General features: G+C 35.5%; 2 protein-coding genes across 8 annotated transcripts in view; one reads left to right on the top strand and one right to left on the bottom strand.

The window, feature by feature from the left end:
- Positions 1-11314, bottom strand: part of CCDC82 (coiled-coil domain containing 82) — a 33097-nt gene extending 21783 nt beyond the window's left edge. Inside the window, exons 1-5 of one of the 7 annotated variants that reach the window (XM_045818008.1) lie at positions 11242-11314; positions 10768-10933; positions 8963-9047; positions 5396-6140; positions 4733-4934 (exon numbers count right to left, since the gene is read on the bottom strand). In XM_045818008.1, coding sequence (XP_045673964.1) covers positions 4733-4934; positions 5396-6127 — 934 coding nt within the window. In that variant the 5' untranslated portion in view covers positions 6128-6140; positions 8963-9047; positions 10768-10933; positions 11242-11314. The other 6 variants (XM_045818009.1, XM_045818013.1, XM_045818007.1 and 3 more) reach the window with 6 other exon arrangements.
- Positions 11315-11365: 51 nt separating this feature from the next.
- Positions 11366-20275, top strand: JRKL (JRK like). The gene is made up of 2 exons (XM_045818098.1): positions 11366-11458; positions 11872-20275. Exon 2 carries the CDS (start codon positions 12030-12032, stop codon positions 13602-13604), a length of 1575 nt encoding a protein of 524 aa, XP_045674054.1. The 5' UTR covers positions 11366-11458; positions 11872-12029; the 3' UTR covers positions 13605-20275.
- The last annotated feature ends 398 nt before the right edge of the window (positions 20276-20673 follow it).

Raw genomic sequence — 20673 nt, 5'->3', positions numbered from 1 at the left:
AGCAAGGCACTAGGGATGTACTTCTCTATCTATCGTTTGGTTCTCTGTCACTCTAAGCATATGATAGAGTACTGGAAAAATAATCTTCAGTACCCACAAATCTGCAGGTTATTCCTATCTACCCATATATGATATTTTTAGTAAGTGAATAAGTTTAGTAAATCTATTTATAGATTTAGAACACAATGGACCACTGCTAGTCTATCCCTCTACTTTCTATCACATCTTTTCTGGGAGCTGCAGTCTCAGAATACATACAGAAGAATATAGAGGTTGGTGAGAAGGGAAAAAGACTATGATTTTCTTCCCATACTGGAACAATGGGGGGCGGAGAACTAATCTATTTTGAGGTATCACTAATGCAACCACCACCACAACAGAGAAAACAATAATTTTACGTCCACCACAAAACTCACTTATGCTACCTCTCAGTCATTTAGTTTTGCACATACTCTGAGGTGTCTGAAAGACACCTTGATGAAAATGTTTAGTAAGATGATGAAAAATTGGGTTGTAGGCTTTGAAGAAATCTGCATTGAAAATAAAACTTTGGGTATTTTTGCCTATAGACTGGGCTGAACTTAGGGGGCAGAGACTACTTGAAGCTCAAGCAAAATGAAGGTGAGGATGGAACCTTTACAAACATCAATACTTACATGATAGATGAAAAAAAAGGAAAGCAACATTATAAAGGGAAAGACAAGAAAGAGTGGTAGCACAGAAGCTAAGAAAGAGAACTTTCTAAAATTAAGAGTGGTCAGTGGTTGGTAGCAAAGCACATAGCAATATCAGGTTAACATATATGAAACGAAGAGCATTTTGGCAACTAGGAAATTAACTAACTTTAGTTAACTTTAGTTAGTTTCACTAACTTTAGTGAGAGCAATTTCATTGGATTGATGGGTGCAAGAGCCTGAGTACAATGCTTTGTGGATTTATGGGGAAACTTGAACAAAAAGATTTAGAATAGTGGCTAAGGGAAGAAAGGCACTGAATATAGTAAAATATCTAGACAATATGTAAGAATAGAGCCAGAAGTTAAAATTAAGAACACACAACATAATATGTATTACATAAAAAATGGATCACATCTTCTTGTAATGTGGAGATGCTCAGTAGTAAAAGCAAGCATAGAGCTCCTTGGTATTAACCTAAATGAGTTGAAAATATATGTCCATAAAAAATTTACACACAAATGCTTATAGCAGCTTTATTCAAAATTGCCAAAACTTGGAAACAATGTATCTGTCCACAGGTGAATGGATAAACAAACTGTAATACATCCATACAATGTAATAGTATTCAGTGATACAAAGAAATGAGCTATCAGGCCACATTAAGACATGGAGGAAGTTTAAATGTATATTAAGTGAAAGAAGCCAATCTGAAGAGGCTATAGGTTCACTTCTCCAAAGCTAAGAAATAAATACTATAAATAGAAGTATTGCTTAATTATTCTGATTTTATAGCTGCTTCAGTGACTTCTCTAGTCATTGAACAAATCTCCATTTTTCAGATTAACTGGCTTCTAATCCAAAGTTCCTAGTTGTGTTTTCAAATAATCTTCACTTTCCAAACTTATTTAGGGAAAATGAAGAGATATGCTATAAAAACAACTCAAAATCATTCCCTGATTACCTAAGTTTAATTATGAACTTGACAGTTAGAAAGACCAAGAGAAAACACTTCTATAGGCTGTGTGATTCCAACTATAAAACATTCTGCTAAAGATAAAACTATGGAAACATTAAAAAGATCAGTGGTTGCCAGGGGTTCAGGATAGTGAGGGAGGGATGAATAGGTTGAACAGAGGTGATTTTAAGGAGACTAAAATTATTCTGTATGATATGTAATTGTGCATACTTGTAGTGTCACTATACTTTGTCAAAACCCATAGGATGTACTATTCAGCCATAAAATTAATGAAATCTTGTAATTTGTGACACATGGATGAGCCTCAAGGGTACTATGCTAAGTAAAATAAGTCAGACACAGAAAGAAAAATATGTATGGTTTCACTTATTGTGTGGAATCTAAAAAAAATAAGTGAACAAGCAAAAAAGAAACCAACTCCCAGACACAGAGAACAAACTGATAGTTGCCAGATGGAATGGTAGTGTAGGGAAGAGTGAAAAAGGTAAAAGGGATTAAGAAGTACAAGTTTTCAGATATAAAACAGTCACAGGGATGTAAAATACAGCTTAGGAAATATAGTCAATAATATTGTAATAACTATGTATGGTGTTAAATGGGTATTAGACTTACCGTGGTCACTTTATAAGTTATATAATATGTGTAAGCATTATACTGTACACCTGTAACTAATATAATACTGTATATCAACTATAATTTAGCAATAAACTTTTAAAAATACCAAAAAAATCCATAGAATATACAACACAAATGGTTAGCCCTAAGGTAAACTAGGAACTACAGTTAATAATACTGTATCAATATTGGCTCTTCATGTTATATGCACCAAACTAATGCAAGATGTTAATAACAGGGATGTTGTGTGTATGTGAGGGGTTAGATAGGAACTCTATGTACTTTCCACTCAACTTCTCAGTAAATCTAAAATGGCCCTTAAAAAAACAAAAGCAAGCACATAGGGGTAGAATAGAGAAGGAAGATAAGATAGTTCTTACATGCTGGACTTCTATTTTAATTAATTCTCAGGAGTAGGTATGAGTGGGTACCTCTTAGCAAATGTTCTATCACATTGTAGATATTATAATCCAGGACAATAGGGTACCTCCTAATTGTATTTCCTTGACGTTCAAATGTCCAGGTGGTAGATGAACCAATGCCTACTGATCTAACAGTCATTAGCTTTCAAAACATAGATGCCTATCATTGGCATCTCTATACTGCTAATTTCTTTAAATTTGATATATGCCTCAACCTACTATTTTATTATAAATCCTGAGGTCTAAATTAAACCATCATAGAATTAGTTTTTGCCCTCATAAAAAATCTGGAAAGAATGCATTCTTTAAGGAAAAAAGTATATATCCAATAGTCTGTTTCTATCGAAGTTGTAAAACATCATAAAAACAATCTTTGAATTTGTGTAATTATAGGGATCAGAATACATACTTAAAGATATCCTAAATTTTCACAGTCCTATTATTTATATTTTCATTAACTACACAAAAATACAAAAGTTTCTAATATCCAATCTGATAGGTTTCATGGAGTGATGCTTCAAGTCCTGATAAAACCAGTGGTTCTACAAACCAGTCGTCTGTGGTCCCTTGTAAATTCCCAAGTCCATTTGTGATCTATCAAATCAAAGCAGTAACACTGAGACGATCATTTGCTGTTTTCACTGTTGGGATTTTCCCTGATGGTGCATAAGTAACTATAAGTAAGGCAGCTGCTCCCTAACATAGCAGTAGCACCAGACTACAATTATTGAAGCCATCACTGCTATGCACTCTGTAAAAAGGCTACTTTCACCTAAGAATTTCCTTGACAAAGTAGTCAAAATTATTAATTTTATTAAATCTTGAGTCTTGAGTATCCATCTTTTTAGTACTCAACGGGATGAAATGGGACATATGCATTAAGTACTTAGGCTGCATACCAAAGTATGATCGATCATACTTTAGTATGATCGATCATACTTTAAGGAAAAACTGAGTTGAGAGCTGAAAAAGCCTTAATTGTCATGAAACACCATGTTTACTTCAAAGAATAACTGACAAACCACAGTCATTCTAGCATTTGTCAAATATTTTCCCAAAGGAGAACAAAGGGAGCCTATCATTTTTTTTGTTGCCAAAGACCAAAAAGAAAGAAAAAAGAAAAACATTTTTGAGTAAAGTGTAGAATTTTGAAAAACTTTTATCAGCTTCCCAACCTGAAGAATTTTCTGATGAGACTGGTGGTAATATGAACAAGTGTGGTTTTAAAATAATGTATCATGAAATGTGTCAATATATGGAAGATCTGTATAACCCAGTGAAGCAGTATTGTTCAAATGACCAATGCATGATGATACAAAATCATGCACAGGTAAAAAGATCCATTCAAAGTGCAAGATGGACCAATGGATTGAAATATAAGTAAGTACTAAAATTTCATTTATATTGTTTCAGATTCCATATTGTGACTAACCTTTAAGAAGCTATCACATGTCTAATTTTTGTGTTGTGGCAAAAGAGAATATCCACAATTACTTTGGAAATATGTACTATTCCCTTTTCCAGTTATGTGTGAAGCAAGGTTGCTTTCATCTATTTCGACAAGAACGCCACAACAGACCCAATACGAAAGCACAAATAAGAACCCAATGACTGCCTCCTATTAAGCTGGTCATTAAATATATTTATCAAAACATAAAACAATGTCTTCTCATTTTGGGTGGAAAAATAGTTACTAATTAAAATGTTATTTATTTGTTTAATGAGTTTGTTAATGTTATTTTTAAGTGAAATAATTAATAAATATATTTTAAACTTCTGTTTTGTATTTCTACAATAGTAAATGTTGATAGCTATGACAACAGAAACAAAAGCTATCTGGGGTTCTCAATAATTTTTAAAAGTACAAAGGGTTCCTGAAACTACTAGACTAAGCTATTACCAGACTGATAAATTAAAGTTACCTGAAAATAAAATCACAGATCCTAAATGATTTAGAACATGAGAGTAACAGGCTGATTTCATGCTTGACATAGTATCATGATTAGAACAGTCATAAAATATTTTCTTGATATTTAACTTACAAAGAGAATTTTGTTTTACTAATTTCAGTTGTGATGTAGTCAAATTTTCTCCTTGCTGACTTTCACTCTTTCCATCACCCTCTTCATCTTGTACTACAAAGCCATCCATAACATAATTATCTCCATCTTCATCAGATTCATAATCATCCTCTTCCTCATCATCATTTTCATCACTGCTTGGGCAGGATTCCTTTTCAGAGTCCTAATTCAATTAAAACACATTCTTTCAGTAAACTGCACCTTTAAAATTGTCAGTATGGATGTGAAATGAAAAGATTAAATTTGAACCTCTCCAAAATGATCCATAAAAATTAATTTCATAATTTAAGTTTAAAAAAAATTTTGTCATATTAAATGTTGACATTTGAAATCAAGAAGAAAATAACATACCTTGGTAAGTGGTATAAATTGTTTAAAACATACATTAAGATTATAAGTAGAAGGTACAAACAGGAAATACCATATAAAACAGTCTTTTAATTTTAAAAGAATGATAGACTGAAGCTCATGATAAAACAATGTATTAGATTCAATATTGTAATCAAACATGTTCATGGATACTTCATTAAAAATAAATTCTATAAGTAGAGAAATAGTATAGACTCAGCACTAAATACTTAAAAAATTTAAAAACACTAACAAAACTAATAAAATGTAACACACCTCAAAATCTCTACTACTATTGCGTCTCTGACGAGATCTTTGTTTTGAGAGTTCTTTCAGTTTCTGGAGTTGTTCTCGTTTTCTTGCAGCTGATGTTTTTTCAGGTTGATTTTCTATCTCTGCCGAAGAACATTCATCTTCAACCACTCTACGTGGACGTTTAACACCTACTTTTTTAACTAGGATATCACTGTCGTCACTCTCATCACTGTCAGACATCACAGAGGAGATTCGTTTTCTCTTCCCTCGCTTAATGTGTTCTTCTTCTACATCCTCCTCTGTTATTTGTTCAGTGTGTTTGTTAAGATCATCATCCTCTTGACTTGAGTGCTTTTCATGATCTGGTAAGTCAATACTACTATGTTTGGTTTTGTTCTTTTCTTCTTCATATGTTGAACTGTTGCTTGTGTTAATGAGATGCTCACAGCTGTTTCCTTCACTTTCAGCTTTAATTAATTTAAGTTCTCTTTCATTTTCTGGCTTTTTATTACTATCAAGTGCCTTATTACTAGCAAGTGCTTCATCACTGTTAATACTTTCATCACTGTCAAGCTCTTCATCACTATCAAGATTTTCATCACTATCAAGATCTTCATCAGTATCAAGGTCTTCATCACTATTAAATAACTGTGAGATACTTCTTTTAGTCCGCCTCCAATCAACTCGAGATTTCTGCTCATGTTCTTGAGTCTTAGAATTTTTTCTTGTTTCATGTCTTCTAACTTGTATCATTTTCACTTAACTTCTACAAAATAAAGTTATTAGGAATATAATAATGATAACTAGATTACAACAATGAATGCATTTATAGTACAAACTATTTATTTGATATAAAATGGTTCTCAAAGGTAACATCACATGAAATATCTGAGTGACGATGGCAGAACATTTATTCAACAAATAATTTAATGAACATCTATAAAAGCATTATATGAACAACTATTCTAAATTATGATATGTTTTGCTGAAAAAGATACATAAAAAATCACGGTTCTATTCTTTAGAAGACTATTATCCATGTGTAGAAGTAAAACACATAAACATATGATAAGAAAAGTACAAGAGAGTATTCATTTAGTATCAAGTGAATGATAAAAATAACTGATAGAAGTGTGAAGATGTAGAAAGATTAGAACAGCAAGTATTTCTGTAAAGATTTTATTGAACAGGTATGATCTGATAGACTTCTAAAGGACTGGTTATATTTGAACAAAAATAATGAAAGAAAAAAGCGATTCAGGCAGATAAAAATGGTACAGTCAAAACTTTGTCACTGAGAAAGAACACAGTAAGTTTAGTATATAAGTGTGACCAAAACAAGTGTGAAAAAAGGCTTTATGCTAGAAAAAAGATACCAGTATAGAAAAGTAAGGTGGAATTACCAGAATGACTCACCCTGTAAGCAAAGAAGAATTCTGAATAGAGATATGACATGTATCCTAATATAAAGGATCAATCCACTTATATTAAGGAAGTTATAAAGTAATAATTGACATAAAAAAGATAGTGGTGCAAAAGGTAAGAGATAACCTATCCACTAAGATTGCAGTCTCTATATAATTTAGTAAAATGGCAATGGCTTTAAACCACTCAAAGTTTAAGATATAATATAATCCAACAGAAAACTTACTAAAAATCAATAACGTTATCAGGTAAAAAAAAAAAAGTTTCATAGTGAAGCAGGGTATGGTATTGGGAAAGGAAAATAAATGCTTTAAGTTTCTGAATCAGAAAAGGACGAACTCCATTAAAATTATCACAGGCATATAGTAAAGGAACAAAGAGACAAGATAATCACAAAAACAGTAACACACATACTTCTGTGGTTGCTAAGGAAACTAGAAATATTACAATATAATGAGACTGACTTCATAATACATGTATAAGAGCCTGTGCATTTAACTGAGGCCTATTGCCTTTAAAGAAATCACCTTATGAGGCTGATTATTCCAATATTTCTACCATGGCACAGAATATTCCTAGAGACTTTCTATAAACCATTACATCAAAAATATACATAAATATATGAAAATAACCACACTTCATTTTTTTATCCCAACGAGTTGTTTAAATACAGACTTTATTCACTTGTCTCAATTATCAGAGACTGCATAAGTAGCTTTCAGAAACTACTGTATTTTGCCGTGTATAACACGTGCTTTTTGCCCAAATTTTTGAGGGAAAAATAAGGATGCACAATATACATGGGTAGTGCTAATTCTGTATCTATACAAAATGTTTTTAATTCTTTTATTTATGCTTATGTGTTAAAAGTGTAACTCTAGAAAGCAATAATCATATCAACATGCAAAACAATACCCTGGAATACGATAATTGGTTTTGTTTTTAAATATAAGTAAATAAAATACTGAATTAAAAAATTAAAACGAACGATTTTTTTCCTGAAAGTTCAGGCTAAAAACATGGGTGTGCATCATACATGGCAAAATATGGGTAAATCCAATTTGAAAAGATGAACTTCCATTAAAGATATTTTTAAAATGTGCTGCAAATTCAGAAGGTAATTAAAAGAATTTATAAGCAATGGTATTACTGAACCAAGTTTATAGCTTCTCAAAATGAGTGAGGGGAATAACCACTCATTTGATTGTACAAATTCTGGTATATTTATAAGGTAATATGACTACTCCTATAATGGTAACAACTCATATAAAATCAGAACAATGGTTGTTAAGATTATACACCAGAATTATAGTGTAAGCTGAAGTTCAACAGTAACTGTTAAAAGTTATACTCAGCACTGTAACAGCAATTTAACAAATCCTAGTGAATAGATCAAATATTTTGCTATTTACAATTACACTTGGGTTGTTTCTTATAGAAGTTTTATTATGTTGAAATTAGCAAAGAAGAAAACCGTGTGTGGTCAAAGTTACCCTTTAAAAAATATGTTGCTCAAAGTGTTTTGTATTTTTTTTGTATACCATACTGCTTCAAAATATGTCTACCCAGTTTCTCCTCCATGTTTTAAGCAGATTGCTGTTTTTTCTTTTTATTAAGTACCAAATAACTTAGCATCTTATACTTTGAAGCCATGTAGTATATAAAGCAGTATTTTTTAGCACATATAGTTAAATTTGCATACTGTGTATCTGGTTTACACTGTACTGAGAATGTAAGGCTTTCTAATAAATCTGAATGGGGAAAATAATGAAAACAAGTTACAAAAACAAATAATAAATATGATTTCAGCAGATACACTAAAGCAAACATGGGCAATAGGAATATTAAAGTGAAATATTTTATTAGTACTCAAAAGTGGTTTCATATATATCTTTCCGGATTATCTTACAAAACTATACCATGCTCGAAAAGACACTTGTAGTATCAAAAAATGACTCTATAACAATGATAAAATAATTAAGATGTTACAGTATAAAAATACCAATGATTATACAATTAAGCTATTAAAAAACCCTTTTCATATAGTAAATTTTCAGTGCATTTTCATAAATATTTTATATCTGACAATAATCCTAAAAGGAAGATATGATCATCTTTGGTTATAAAAATCTACACCAAGGACACAGAGTTTAAATGACTTACCCAAGATCACACAGCTTTTTAGTGAGACAGGAGGGATTAGAAACCAGGTCTCCTGATGCCGGGTCCGGTGCTACACAAATGACTGCTGTCAATATTATATTTGTACAAGGTAGTAAAAATTATGCCTTTAAAGGTCATTATTTTATTTCTTATCCATGCTAAATTTTAGTTTCAGAAATTAATTATTAAAATAGTTTAAAGTTTACAAACATGCTTCTTTAATTATGTAACTGAATTCTGGTGTGTTAGGCCAGAAACTTGTGAAAATTAGTTATCCAATAGGAAAAAGAATGTACTAGAGAGATGAAAATTTGCAGACTTCCCTCTACCATCTTACTGATTACACCGATTGCAAATTTTAAGGGATCTCTCATTAGGTCAAAAAGCAAAAAATTCAAAATAATGCAGTTTCTAATGAGAAAACAATGTATTTTGGAAAACTTTAGTGTCGAATGTTTGAGAAGGTACATTTTATTTAATTAAAATAAGTCAAGTTTTATTTGGCCAACTGCCAACTTTTCAGGGTCTCTCATATTTCAAAATTACCGTTTTGATCAATAATGTCAAAAATTCTGTTACTGAAAAAGATAATTTGAATATGGTTGGCTCTTATTTTTAAAATTGCGGATACTTTTACTTTGTTAGCTGGGAGGGAGGGGTGAAAGAATGATGACAGAAGGAAAAGGGACTGAACTGGACCTGAGAGAAATGAGAAGGTAAAGCTAGGTTATGGGAAAGACATTTCTTGGTTGTTAAAGAAGAATACATGCAAATGGACGTAATATCTATATAAATGCTGAGTATACACTCAGTTTCTTGAAGTGAAAATTTAATGAAGCTTCTCAAATGTCATCTTACCTTTAGGTAACAAGAAGAAAAAAAAACAGACTCCAAACATAAAACATTAAATAAGTGAATGAGGATGATCAATATTATGACACCTTTGTGCTTCTTGGTTATCATGTGAGAAGCACCTACATAGCTATGCTGACTGCCAAAGAATGCAAACGCGATAATCCGTATTGCTTGTGTTTTTTCTCTACCAGTTAACTATAAAACTAATAAAGGGTACTTTAATGTCGCCCGCATTTCTCATCAGAATTCCCTTTTTTCTATACTCGAGATTAATTAACCCTCAAGATAAGATTCATTCTAGGAATCACCTACTTGACCTATAAACAATGTAGGTGGCAGTTTACACTTTATGATCTGAAGCGCAGTAAAACCTTAGCCGTTACTTGAAATTCCATCAGGAGGGATACAATCCTATTTGTAAAACATCATCCCTCCTTGATGTTTGCTTATATATGACAGTTCAGAGGGAAACCTTAATAAGTCAAAGAAATAGTTATTTCATGCATTCCATGTGCCAGCACTCGAACCCCGAACTGTGGCATTACTAGAAGAAATCAACAACAGGGTCTCTGCTCCCGAGGAGCTAACAATCTGATGAAATTGCTACGGACATCAAACCGAGTCAGCATAATACATCACTTAAGGGCTATAGTAAATAAATTGATCATGTTTCTTCCATTGGTTGGGAAAACGAGCAGCACACGACAGAACAGGAAATAGGAAAATATGAAGAAACACAAAAAGACAAGACAGCCAATGTCCGCCCACTTATGACCACGGTCCAACACTCCACAATTTCTCAGAACGGTTCCTGCGTCTCGGACAGCTATAGTATTCAATAAAACCTGTAATACTGAAGGTAATTCGCTAAATCCGGCAGGGATGAGTGGCAGAAGGAGGAACAGATTCACTGGGGACTAAACACCTGAGTTATTTTCAGAATTACAAACCTGGCTCTTGGGCGGGACGCAGATACCAGAGCAGCAAGCCTCCAGTCCGCTACTCAGCCCCTAGGAGGGAGGAGCGCCGTCGCTAGGGAACCTGGACCCTAGGAGTACCCTTCTCGGTGACGAGCGCGGGACGACACAAATCCCTGGACCTTAGAGCAGCTCCGCACTCACAAAACAAACAAGGGTTGGGTAAGGCCAGAATCCCGCCAAACCACAGCTCCAAGTCCGCGTAACAGTCCCGCCCAGCTCCCCAACGCGGAAAGACTGTGCACCCCGCCCCTTGCAGCGCAGCCCCGCCCGGGGAGGTAGCGCCCAAGGCTGTTCCACCCACCAGGAAGGCAGCGCGGGAATTTTTATACAGGCCTACAGTGAGGCGCGGCTTCCTCAGCCCCTCCCTTAAACCCTCAGCAACTGGAGCAGACGCCCCAGCCAGTCTCCGCCCTGAGCTGGCCAGCGCGGCCCGCGAGCCCGCACCTTTCAAAGCGCCTCCGCCTCTGCCTCCGCCTTCGCCCTAGCTCCAGGGACTTCAGACAAGCTTGCGTGTTCCGGAGATGAGGGGAAGTCCCTCCTCTGAGGGACAAGGGGCGGGGCCAGGCTGCGGGAGGGGGCTTCTTCCGGGAGCGTGTGCTGTGGGAGGAGCGGTCGCTGTGCGTTAGTCTAGGAGTGGTGCGGGTTCCTGGTTCCATCTGAGGTGGGGAGAGGGGCCGGGCGGGCTCTGAGGGACCGGGAGGACTGTCCGGGCCAAGCCCAGTGCGGGGAAGTGGGGCTTGCGGTGGAAAGGGCTGGCTGCCGGGGAAGGAGTCAAACAACCGTCCCTTTGGGGAAGGGAGCCCAGTACCGGCTCCCTGCCTCTTCCGCTCTGTGCCTTAACTTTGGGGTGTGGCAAGGGTTAGAGACGGGTGTCTCCCTGTATCTGGGCGTGAAGGAGGTTTGTAGTCTCGTTGCGATCACAATCTTTCCCGCGACCACTGGGGGAATAAAACAAATGTTTGTAATCCGGGTTACCCGCGGTGACTCGGGGCCTCCCCTACCGCCCACCTAAGTTAAAGGCCTTTTCCCTCAAACTTCCTTCCCTCTCACTTTCCTCTGTTGTCTCTCTGCCAGCCACGCCCAGCCGGGACAGATTCAGGCCCACCAAGTTCCTGGTAAGGCAGACAGACTGAGTGTGTAACAGCGTGTTCAACTGAATCTGTGCGACAGAGGATAGAAGAATTTTGTGGGCTGTTTCAGTGCGAGTGTGGGGAGAGCCCCAGAACCTCACCATGTCTGGGAAACGGAAGCGAGTGGTGTTGACTATAAAAGATAAGCTTGATATAATAAAGAAACTCGAAGATGGAGGTTCTTCTAAACAGCTGGCAGTGATTTATGGAATTGGTGAGACAACAGTTCGGGATATAAGAAAAAATAAGGAAAAGATTATAACTTATGCAAGCAGTTCTGATTCCACAAGTCTTCTGGCTAAGAGGAAATCTATGAAGCCATCCATGTATGAGGAACTGGACAGAGCAATGCTGGAATGGTTCAACCAGCAAAGGGCGAAAGGGAATCCTGTATCGGGACCCATATGTGCAAAAAGGGCAGAGTTCTTCTTTTATGCTTTGGGAATGGATGGCGATTTTAACCCCTCTGCCGGTTGGTTAACTCGTTTTAAGCAGCGGCACAGCATTAGAGAAATTAACATTAGAAATGAAAGATTAAATGGTGATGAGACAGCTGTGGAAGATTTTTGTAACAACTTTCGAGACTTCATTGAACGAGAGAATCTGCAGCCTGAACAAATTTACAATGCAGATGAAACTGGACTCTTTTGGAAATGCCTACCTTCTAGGACTTCAGTGATCAAAGGTAAATGTACTGTCTCTGGGCACAAGTCAATTGAAGAAAGAGTCACTGTCATGTGTTGTGCCAATGCAACAGGTTTACACAAACTTAAACTTTGTGTTGTGGGCAAAGCAAGGAAACCTCGCTCTTTCAAGTCAACTGACACCTCAAACTTGCCTGTCTCTTATTTCAGCCAAAAAGGTGCATGGATGGATCTTTCCATTTTCCGACAGTGGTTTGACAAGATCTTTGTGCCAGAAGTTCGAGAGCACTTAAGATCCAAAGGCCTGCAGGAAAAGGCTGTGCTCTTATTGGATAATTCACCAACACATCCAAATGAAAATGTCCTTAGGTCAGATGATGGCCAAATATTTGCTAAATATTTACCCCCTAATGTGGCTTCATTGATTCAGCCCTCGGACCAGGGTGTCATAGCAACAATGAAGAGGAACTATCGTGCAGGTCTTCTCCAGAACAACTTGGAAGAAGGTAATGACTTGAAATCATTTTGGAAAAAGCTAACTCTGCTAGATGCACTTTATGAAGTAGCAATGGCATGGAATTTAGTGAAGCCTGTTACCATTAGCAGAGCATGGAAAAAGATTCTCCCTACCATAGAGGAGAAAGAAAGCTTGGACTTTGATGAAGAAGATATTTCACTGGCTACTGTGGCCACCATTTTACAACACACCAAAGGATTGGAAAATGTGACTACTGAGAACATTGAAAAATGGTTTGAAGTGGATAGCACTGAACCAGGGTATGAAGTATTAACTGACAGCGAAATCATCAGAAGAGCTCAGGGCCAGACAGACGAATCCAGTGAAAATGAGGAGGAGGAAATAGAACTGATTCCAGAGAAACATATCAATCATTCAGCTGCTCTCCAATGGACTGAAAATTTATTGGATTATCTAGAACAACAAGGTGATATGATTCTGCCTGATAGACTGGTGATACGTAAACTTCGAGCCACCATCAGAAATAAACAGAAGATGACCAACTCGAGTCAATAATAACATTTCTCAACTGTTTTTGTTTTGGTGACTGTGTAGATAACTTTTAACCTCTTTGCAATAATGGCTTTATTTTGTGTGTGTTCTGAATTCTCAGGCAGTCCTATCAAATACAGGTACAAAAATGTGTCTGAAGTGGTTTGAGGATTGTGCTTTGCATCTTCTGTGTCTCTTATCCTTTTACTTATGCAGATAATCTGAAGCTCGTTCTGTATGAATATAATTTACACATACACATTTTCACTTTTGTAGATCTATAATTATCCCTTCCATAACAGTTGTATTCTCTAAATTTTCTAGCAAAAGTTGAGCATTCTCCTAAAATCTTTTCTTTGATTTGTAACCACTGTCACAATAATCTTGTGCTAACCCTCTTAAATGGTTATTTTGTGTATCTGTATGTGCTGAAAGTATGAGGAAATATCTATATTGTTAGATTTCAGGGTGATCTATAATTCAAAATGAAGTTCAGTCATAAGGAAACAATGATTTATGAATTCCAAGAATAACTTAGAAAAATTTTTGGATGGTACTAGGGGGAGATTTTTTCTGGAAATGAAAGTAAATACAATATAGGAAGTGATTGCTCACTTAGTGAGAAAACTATTGGAAAGCAGATATATAAAAGATTGTAATCTATTCATTTGTAGAAAACTGGAAGTTGGAAGTTTGGGGAACTTTATTTATACAAAGGGAAGAAATTGGGTTCTTTTGATTGGGTAACAGTATAGGTTTATTATTTATTCAACTAATTGTAGTACAGGTTTTGTAATGTTACATGTGGTATTGTTTTTTGAGCTCCCACCTTATATGTGGGGGAACATCTTGGGAATTTGAAAGTTATTTTTTTTTACTGTGTACTTAATATTACATGAAATTTGAAAAGCAAACTTGTCATACATTCCCCTTTTATTACATATGAAAAGAAAAAATAAAGTTTTTATTATTTTTAATAAGCCATAGGTTATAACTGTTTTATGAAGAGAACAGAAATAATTAGGGAAAGTGCCAGATTCTTAGGAATTTCATCATTTATTATTTTGACACTTGTAAAACATTCTAGAATTTATCAAAATTTTGATAAATTTGCTTAGGAAATTTAGTATGTTTATTCAAGACATGAAAAAACATTACCTATGTGAGTATTAATTTAATTTATGATTTAAAAGCAAAGTGTGCCCATATTTAATGTTTTCACACTAATTTTTTAAGTAAATTTTTAAAAAGTAGAATTAGTCATTTTTTAACTTTATCATTGAAATACTTTGCATTTTATAGTGCCTTCTTAGAATTCTAAAATTTCAAAAAGATTTTTCACTTCCCATAATTTCTGTTATCTTCATGGTATGTCCAGGTTTAAGAACATGTCTGTGATGAGAATTTGAAAGTTGTTTGTGTTGCATGAATTGCCTCTGTGCAGAGAGGGAAAGAAACATCAGAAGTTAACGTAGATATTAAAGCAGATAATTATATCTTCTATAAATTAATCATATGTAAATTGACTTTTCATTTTTCTAAAATGAAAATACTAAAAAGCTTCTTGGAATTTGTCTGGATTTGCTCACTGTTTTAAAATTAACCTTGTCTGTGAAATTCAGCTGTATCATTGCCACCTAGTGGTTCAATTAACATAACTGTTAAGCTGTGTGGTTTTAAACTTTAAGATCTAGTAAAAGGTTCACTATTTTGTGGCCTTGAGTGTGAATCTTACGACTCTTCTCTAGCCTGTGAGAAACTTTGCTTTCTTTGATTTATAGCTATTTGCTCTTTTCTGAAGCTGCCAACACTAGTTCTGTTTTGGACCTTTCTATCCTTAAACAACTATAAAAGCTGCCAGTTATTGAATATTATGTCCTAAGCAGTGTACTTATATAATCCTCAAATTGTGAATTATGAGGAAATACTGATGCTCAGCTCACACTCTTTAATTGCTGAAGATCATCACTTGGCTACAGGTAAGAATTTAAACCCAGGTGTTTGATGCCAAAACCTGCGCTTATATAGGGTCCAGTAGAAGTAAGGCTTGCTTGAGTGTGGTTGGTAGGATATGTGAATGTCTTGCAAGAGATGGACAGCAATTTGAACATCTCACAAAAAATATCATATGGTGTGCTTGAGTGTGATATTGTTATGTTACAGAATTACATACTTAATGATTTTGTAATAAAAGATTTTGTAATGAAAAATAGGGGCATTATTTGTGCCAGAACCTGTATTATCCAACCTAGGCTAACCTCTTACCCTTTTCAAGTCTTCAACATTTATTCCTTGCCACCACCTCTACCACATGGTACAGTTAACTGAATGTACTTAACTGAATGTATTTTCCAGTGTATTTGTGGCAGCAACTGCCTTTTTCTTTACCCTTTTATGAGATTAGTCTTCCTTTTTACAACTATGTAGTGTCTCTAATTCCTTGTTTATGCACAACCTAACAGCATTTGAAACTTGCATCATCTGCTTTCAGGTTAGCTCTGCTCAATGAGGATCCTTTCTCACTTCCCAATTTAAAACCCACCACTGGGAAAAAGTTCAGCAAACATTCTCTTTAGTTCATGAGGCATTCTGAAAAAGTTGGCACAGTACAGTACTAACATGGAAGTCTTGCTGGACCAAAGATACTGGAAAGCATTGTTACCAAAGGCACATGAGCATGTATATACTCAGATCCACAGAGATCAAAAGGAGCAAATCAAGCCCCCAAACAAGATATGGGGAAGAAAGAAAAGGTTAATTTCAAATAGGTAGTCAGAGAAGAAAAAAAATTCAAGGGATATGTGGCTTGCAGTGAGGTTCATTTAGTACCAAAATAGTAGTGATGTGGTTTCATCATCCTACCCCCAGGCTGACTAGTATGTGCTGCTCATTCATAGATGGACCCTGTAATCCCCCTTTGTTTTCCTTTTTTCAGTTATGGGATGTTAAGAAGTTAATGCCACACTAAATGTTTCATCCGTATTTGGAACAATTTAATGGCTGATGCCAGAAGATGCTTGTGTACTTTATCTGCTGCAAAGTCAAAAATTCTTAGTTTGCAATTCTTATTCTCTTACTGTGCCACCAGTGGTTCTTTGGCTTTCCATTTCTCCACTAAATAATTAGTCATAGACATGTTCTCTAACCACCCTTGCCAGGTTTCTCCATTGATGGGCCTTGATACATCTCTCAGAAAACCAACTGTACATTAAAATATTTCTTTAAAATACACTCTTAGTAGCCAAGAACTCTGTAAGAGTACGTTTACCTGCAGGGGTTGATGCAGAAAATTAGAAACTTGCTTTTCATGAGAGTTTTTGGGCCTTTTGGGAGTAGATGGGTGAGGGAAGTGGAATTCTTCGCCTGTTTTAAATTCAGTGAATCATTCTAAAGAGTCCTGCATATACATGAAATAGTTTCAAATACTTGTGTTTAAATCCCTAACCTCCTTAAAAGTCCTTCACTTAAACTCCCAGGTGTGTCCAATCTGCAGCCTGCGGGCTGCATGAAGCTCAGGATGGCTATGAATGTAGCCCAACACAAAATTGTAAATTTACTTTAAACATTCCTATTTAATGCTAGGAATTTGCATTAAATATTGCATTTTTAAATAAATCACCATTTTAACCTTCAAAAAATCAGTGAATCGAATTTGTTGAGTTTTACTGTATGTGTAGACTGTACTGGTGGTGGGTTTAGGAAAATGTAAAAAAGCGAAGACTGGTTCTTGTCTTTTAGGATCTTGAAATCAAGGGGGGAAAATAACACTTGGGAAAAAAACCCATCTGGTTTGTTTGTAAGCTCATATAGAACAGCTAACAATGGGGTAAGGATTATGTAAGGATACAACATGATGTATTTTGCTTATTCATCCCTTTGCTGGCTTCTCTATACATTTAAAACTTCTTTGTTTTCTTTAGTTTTTACTGAAGAAAACTAAATCCTGGGATTCCATTTCCATTACCTGCATGCTTATGATCCCAAATCTATCTCTAGTCACTCTTCAGAAGTCCAGATCTGTATCTTCAATTGAGTATCAGGGTTTAAGTTCAGAAAGGAAATTAAAATTATTGCTTCATTTCCCACCTATAGCAATCTCTTCCATCAGCATCCTAATGTCAGAGCCATCTAGATGGGCTAAAGATTTAAAATGATTTTTAACTGAATGCCAAATTAAGTTTATCTACTTCAGTCTGAAATGAAAAAAAAAAAGGTAATTATCTACTTCTTTATCTGTATCTCCTCTTAGCCTTTCTTGATGTACACATATGTCCTTGACTCTGATCATTCCTTCCTATGGACAGCCACAAGTGGTTTCTGTTTTTGGTACCCTTGTTGCTGCTCAAGTAAAATTTAGTGTGTTGTGTTTAAATCCCTAACCTCCTTAAAAGTCCTTCACTTAAACTCCCAGGTGTGTCCAACCTGCAGCCTGCGGGCTGCATGAAGCTCAGGATGGCTATGAATGTAGCCCAACACAAAACTAAATTTACTTAAAACATTATGAGATGTTTTTGTGATTACGTGTTACCATGTCTTTAATGTGTGACCCAATACAATTCTTCTTCCAATGTGGCCCAGAGACACCAAAAGGTTGGACACTCCTGTTGAGACCAACTACACTAGAAATGTAGTGTAGAAATTACAATATAGTGTAGTCTATACATTTAGAAATGTCCCCTCATCTGTTTTTCCTATTTAAGGTAGCTGTCAAGTTTGCACAGTAACTAATGTCATGCAATAAGAAGCTGGGAGTGAAAGAATGCCCAAAGGGTAGCAGTCTTTGGGGACATCTAATAATGTGAAAACTAGTGTTTCTAAGGTCTCAGATTCTCTAAGACTTGTTATATTGTGGAGTGCTTTTTGTGATGTGTGGCTCTTAATAATGGACTATGAGATTAAGGACCATGGAATCAATGTTTTTGCAGCATACATTCAACAAATGTGTTCTGAACAAATACTAATTGTACACTTTGTATGAGTAAGGCATTATATGGGATACATGAGTAAGATTATCTGCATTCAAAAAATGTACAGTGGAGAGGAAGAGACTTCAGGAAGAATGAATTAAGGGTTACATGCTGAAAGGGTGCAAATAAAAGACTCATTGATTTGGGTATGAGTGACATTAGATAGTATAATCTGATATGAGGAGTGGAATTATAAACAGTTGAGTTGATCTTGAAAAATAACAAAGTTTCATAATGTTTTATTGTTTCAGTTACTGCCAAATGTCCTCTGTGAAGGACATCCTCAGTTGGGAACTAACTGCTATAAACCTGTAAGCGCACAGGTATTTAGTCTACTTTCCAAGTAATTGGAGGCAGTATTTTAAAAACTTTTTACTACTATTCCATCTTTCTAGCCTCTGATAGTAATTTTCCTGATGTCTGTTTCCTGATCACAAATTTAATGCCACAAATTTGAGATTTTGGTCATAGCAACACCCATTGCTAGGTACAAATTTCTCTCTTGATCTGGGTAATTTAGCTGATAAGCCTCATAATTTTAGGGTTTTGTAATAAATGTATTTCAGCAGTCTTTTGATGACATAGGACTTGATCAGAGCACAATTTTTGATCAAGTGGTGATTCATTGGCCCAGACTTCTTCCATCTTGTGATTTTTGCATTTGCTAGATGCTTAGAGTCTTCTGTATTCAGTTAGCAAATAGGAAAAGTAATAATGAAGAATATACACTACGTTTTTAGATTCTTCTTTCAGAAGTGATACATATTATTTCAGTTCACATTCTAATGATGAGAACTAATCACCTGGCCCTACATTGATAGAGGAGGTTTTTGGAAATGACTCCCTAGCTAGTTAGCTGCTTCCTACTGACAGCTTTATACTATGGTAGGAGAAGGCACACATTTTATTGAAAGCCCTTTCTGAAATAAAAATAATGGATTTATTCTCAGGGAATCATTTACTCTTCCCTAATCTTTACTGAGTTTGTAGTCTTTTATGGAGGTGGTACTTTTCCAACTTTTGGTCATTCTTAAGTGTGAATTCCTTACTCTACAGCTGAAATTGCCTGAAAGACTATGATCTCTGCTTATACAGCATATGTTGTGGAAAGTATGAAAACATTGACTAAGGTTTGGTGGGAACTAAAGAAACATTGGCTAACCTTTGGTTCGAGCCATTGATAATGAGAATAAGGAATGGGCATTATATCCTGCCAGACAGACAATTTAGTAGTGTATTTTCTGAGGGTGGATGCTCCAAATCCCTCCTTGTGTTACCAGCTACCAGGGATGTTGTCCTATGATTACCTCAAGCTCTGCTCCTGTTTGACTACGGGCCTTGTTTTCCCTTGTGACTAGCCTGGAAGGTGGTAGTGTGTGTCTGGATCCTTGCACTAGGCCCCTTGTTGGTTACACTATCTGGACTTAAGCTTCCAATTTTCACTCTTCATTATACGGAACATGATTTTCTCACAATTTATGGTCCTCTAAAAGTTTAGCTTCCTGTTCTGAGGATGGCTATACTGTACTTGCTTCATTTAAAAGTATAAATTGTCTATTTTTTATATGATTGATGTAAGATGAGAATAAAGCATCTGCCATCTCCATTTATCTTGGTATCAAAAGTCAGCAGTGTGTGGTCTTGGATGAATCTCTAAATCTCTCTGATTCAATGTATCTCTACAATGGGAACAATAATACAGATTGCTAAATGAGTGAAATAAAATAATGTATGATACTTTGCCAACTGGTGTGTTTCTTTTTATATTAATAGGAAGAATAAAGGAGAAAGGGAATCAAAGATGAGAAGAGTGGGAGAGTAAGATAACAGAGAATAGGAATTTTTGGTTAGGAGGAGGGATTATAGAGGTAGAAATTTACAACTTTAGATTTATAATGTGTTAAGCCATTTTATACAATAGGGTTCTGACACAACTTTTTCAATGCTCTAAGCTGCTTTTTCTTATTATATGGGGACTAACCCTTTCATTCACAGCCACCTTTTTTAAATATTACAATTATATGATGTTTGTAGATTCTCAATTTGAAGACATCTCTGAAAGGGGGCATATCACTAAGTTGTAAAGGTATCAAGGCAATAAAAGGTCACTTGTGGTTGAAATCCCT

The sequence above is a fragment of the Phyllostomus hastatus genome, unplaced genomic scaffold (genome assembly GCF_019186645.2).
Source record: "Phyllostomus hastatus isolate PE091 unplaced genomic scaffold, TTU_PhHast_1.1 phas_scaffold_317, whole genome shotgun sequence".
Classification (NCBI taxonomy): Eukaryota; Metazoa; Chordata; class Mammalia; order Chiroptera; family Phyllostomidae; genus Phyllostomus; species Phyllostomus hastatus.
This window is presented reverse-complemented; position numbering and strand designations above follow the sequence as displayed.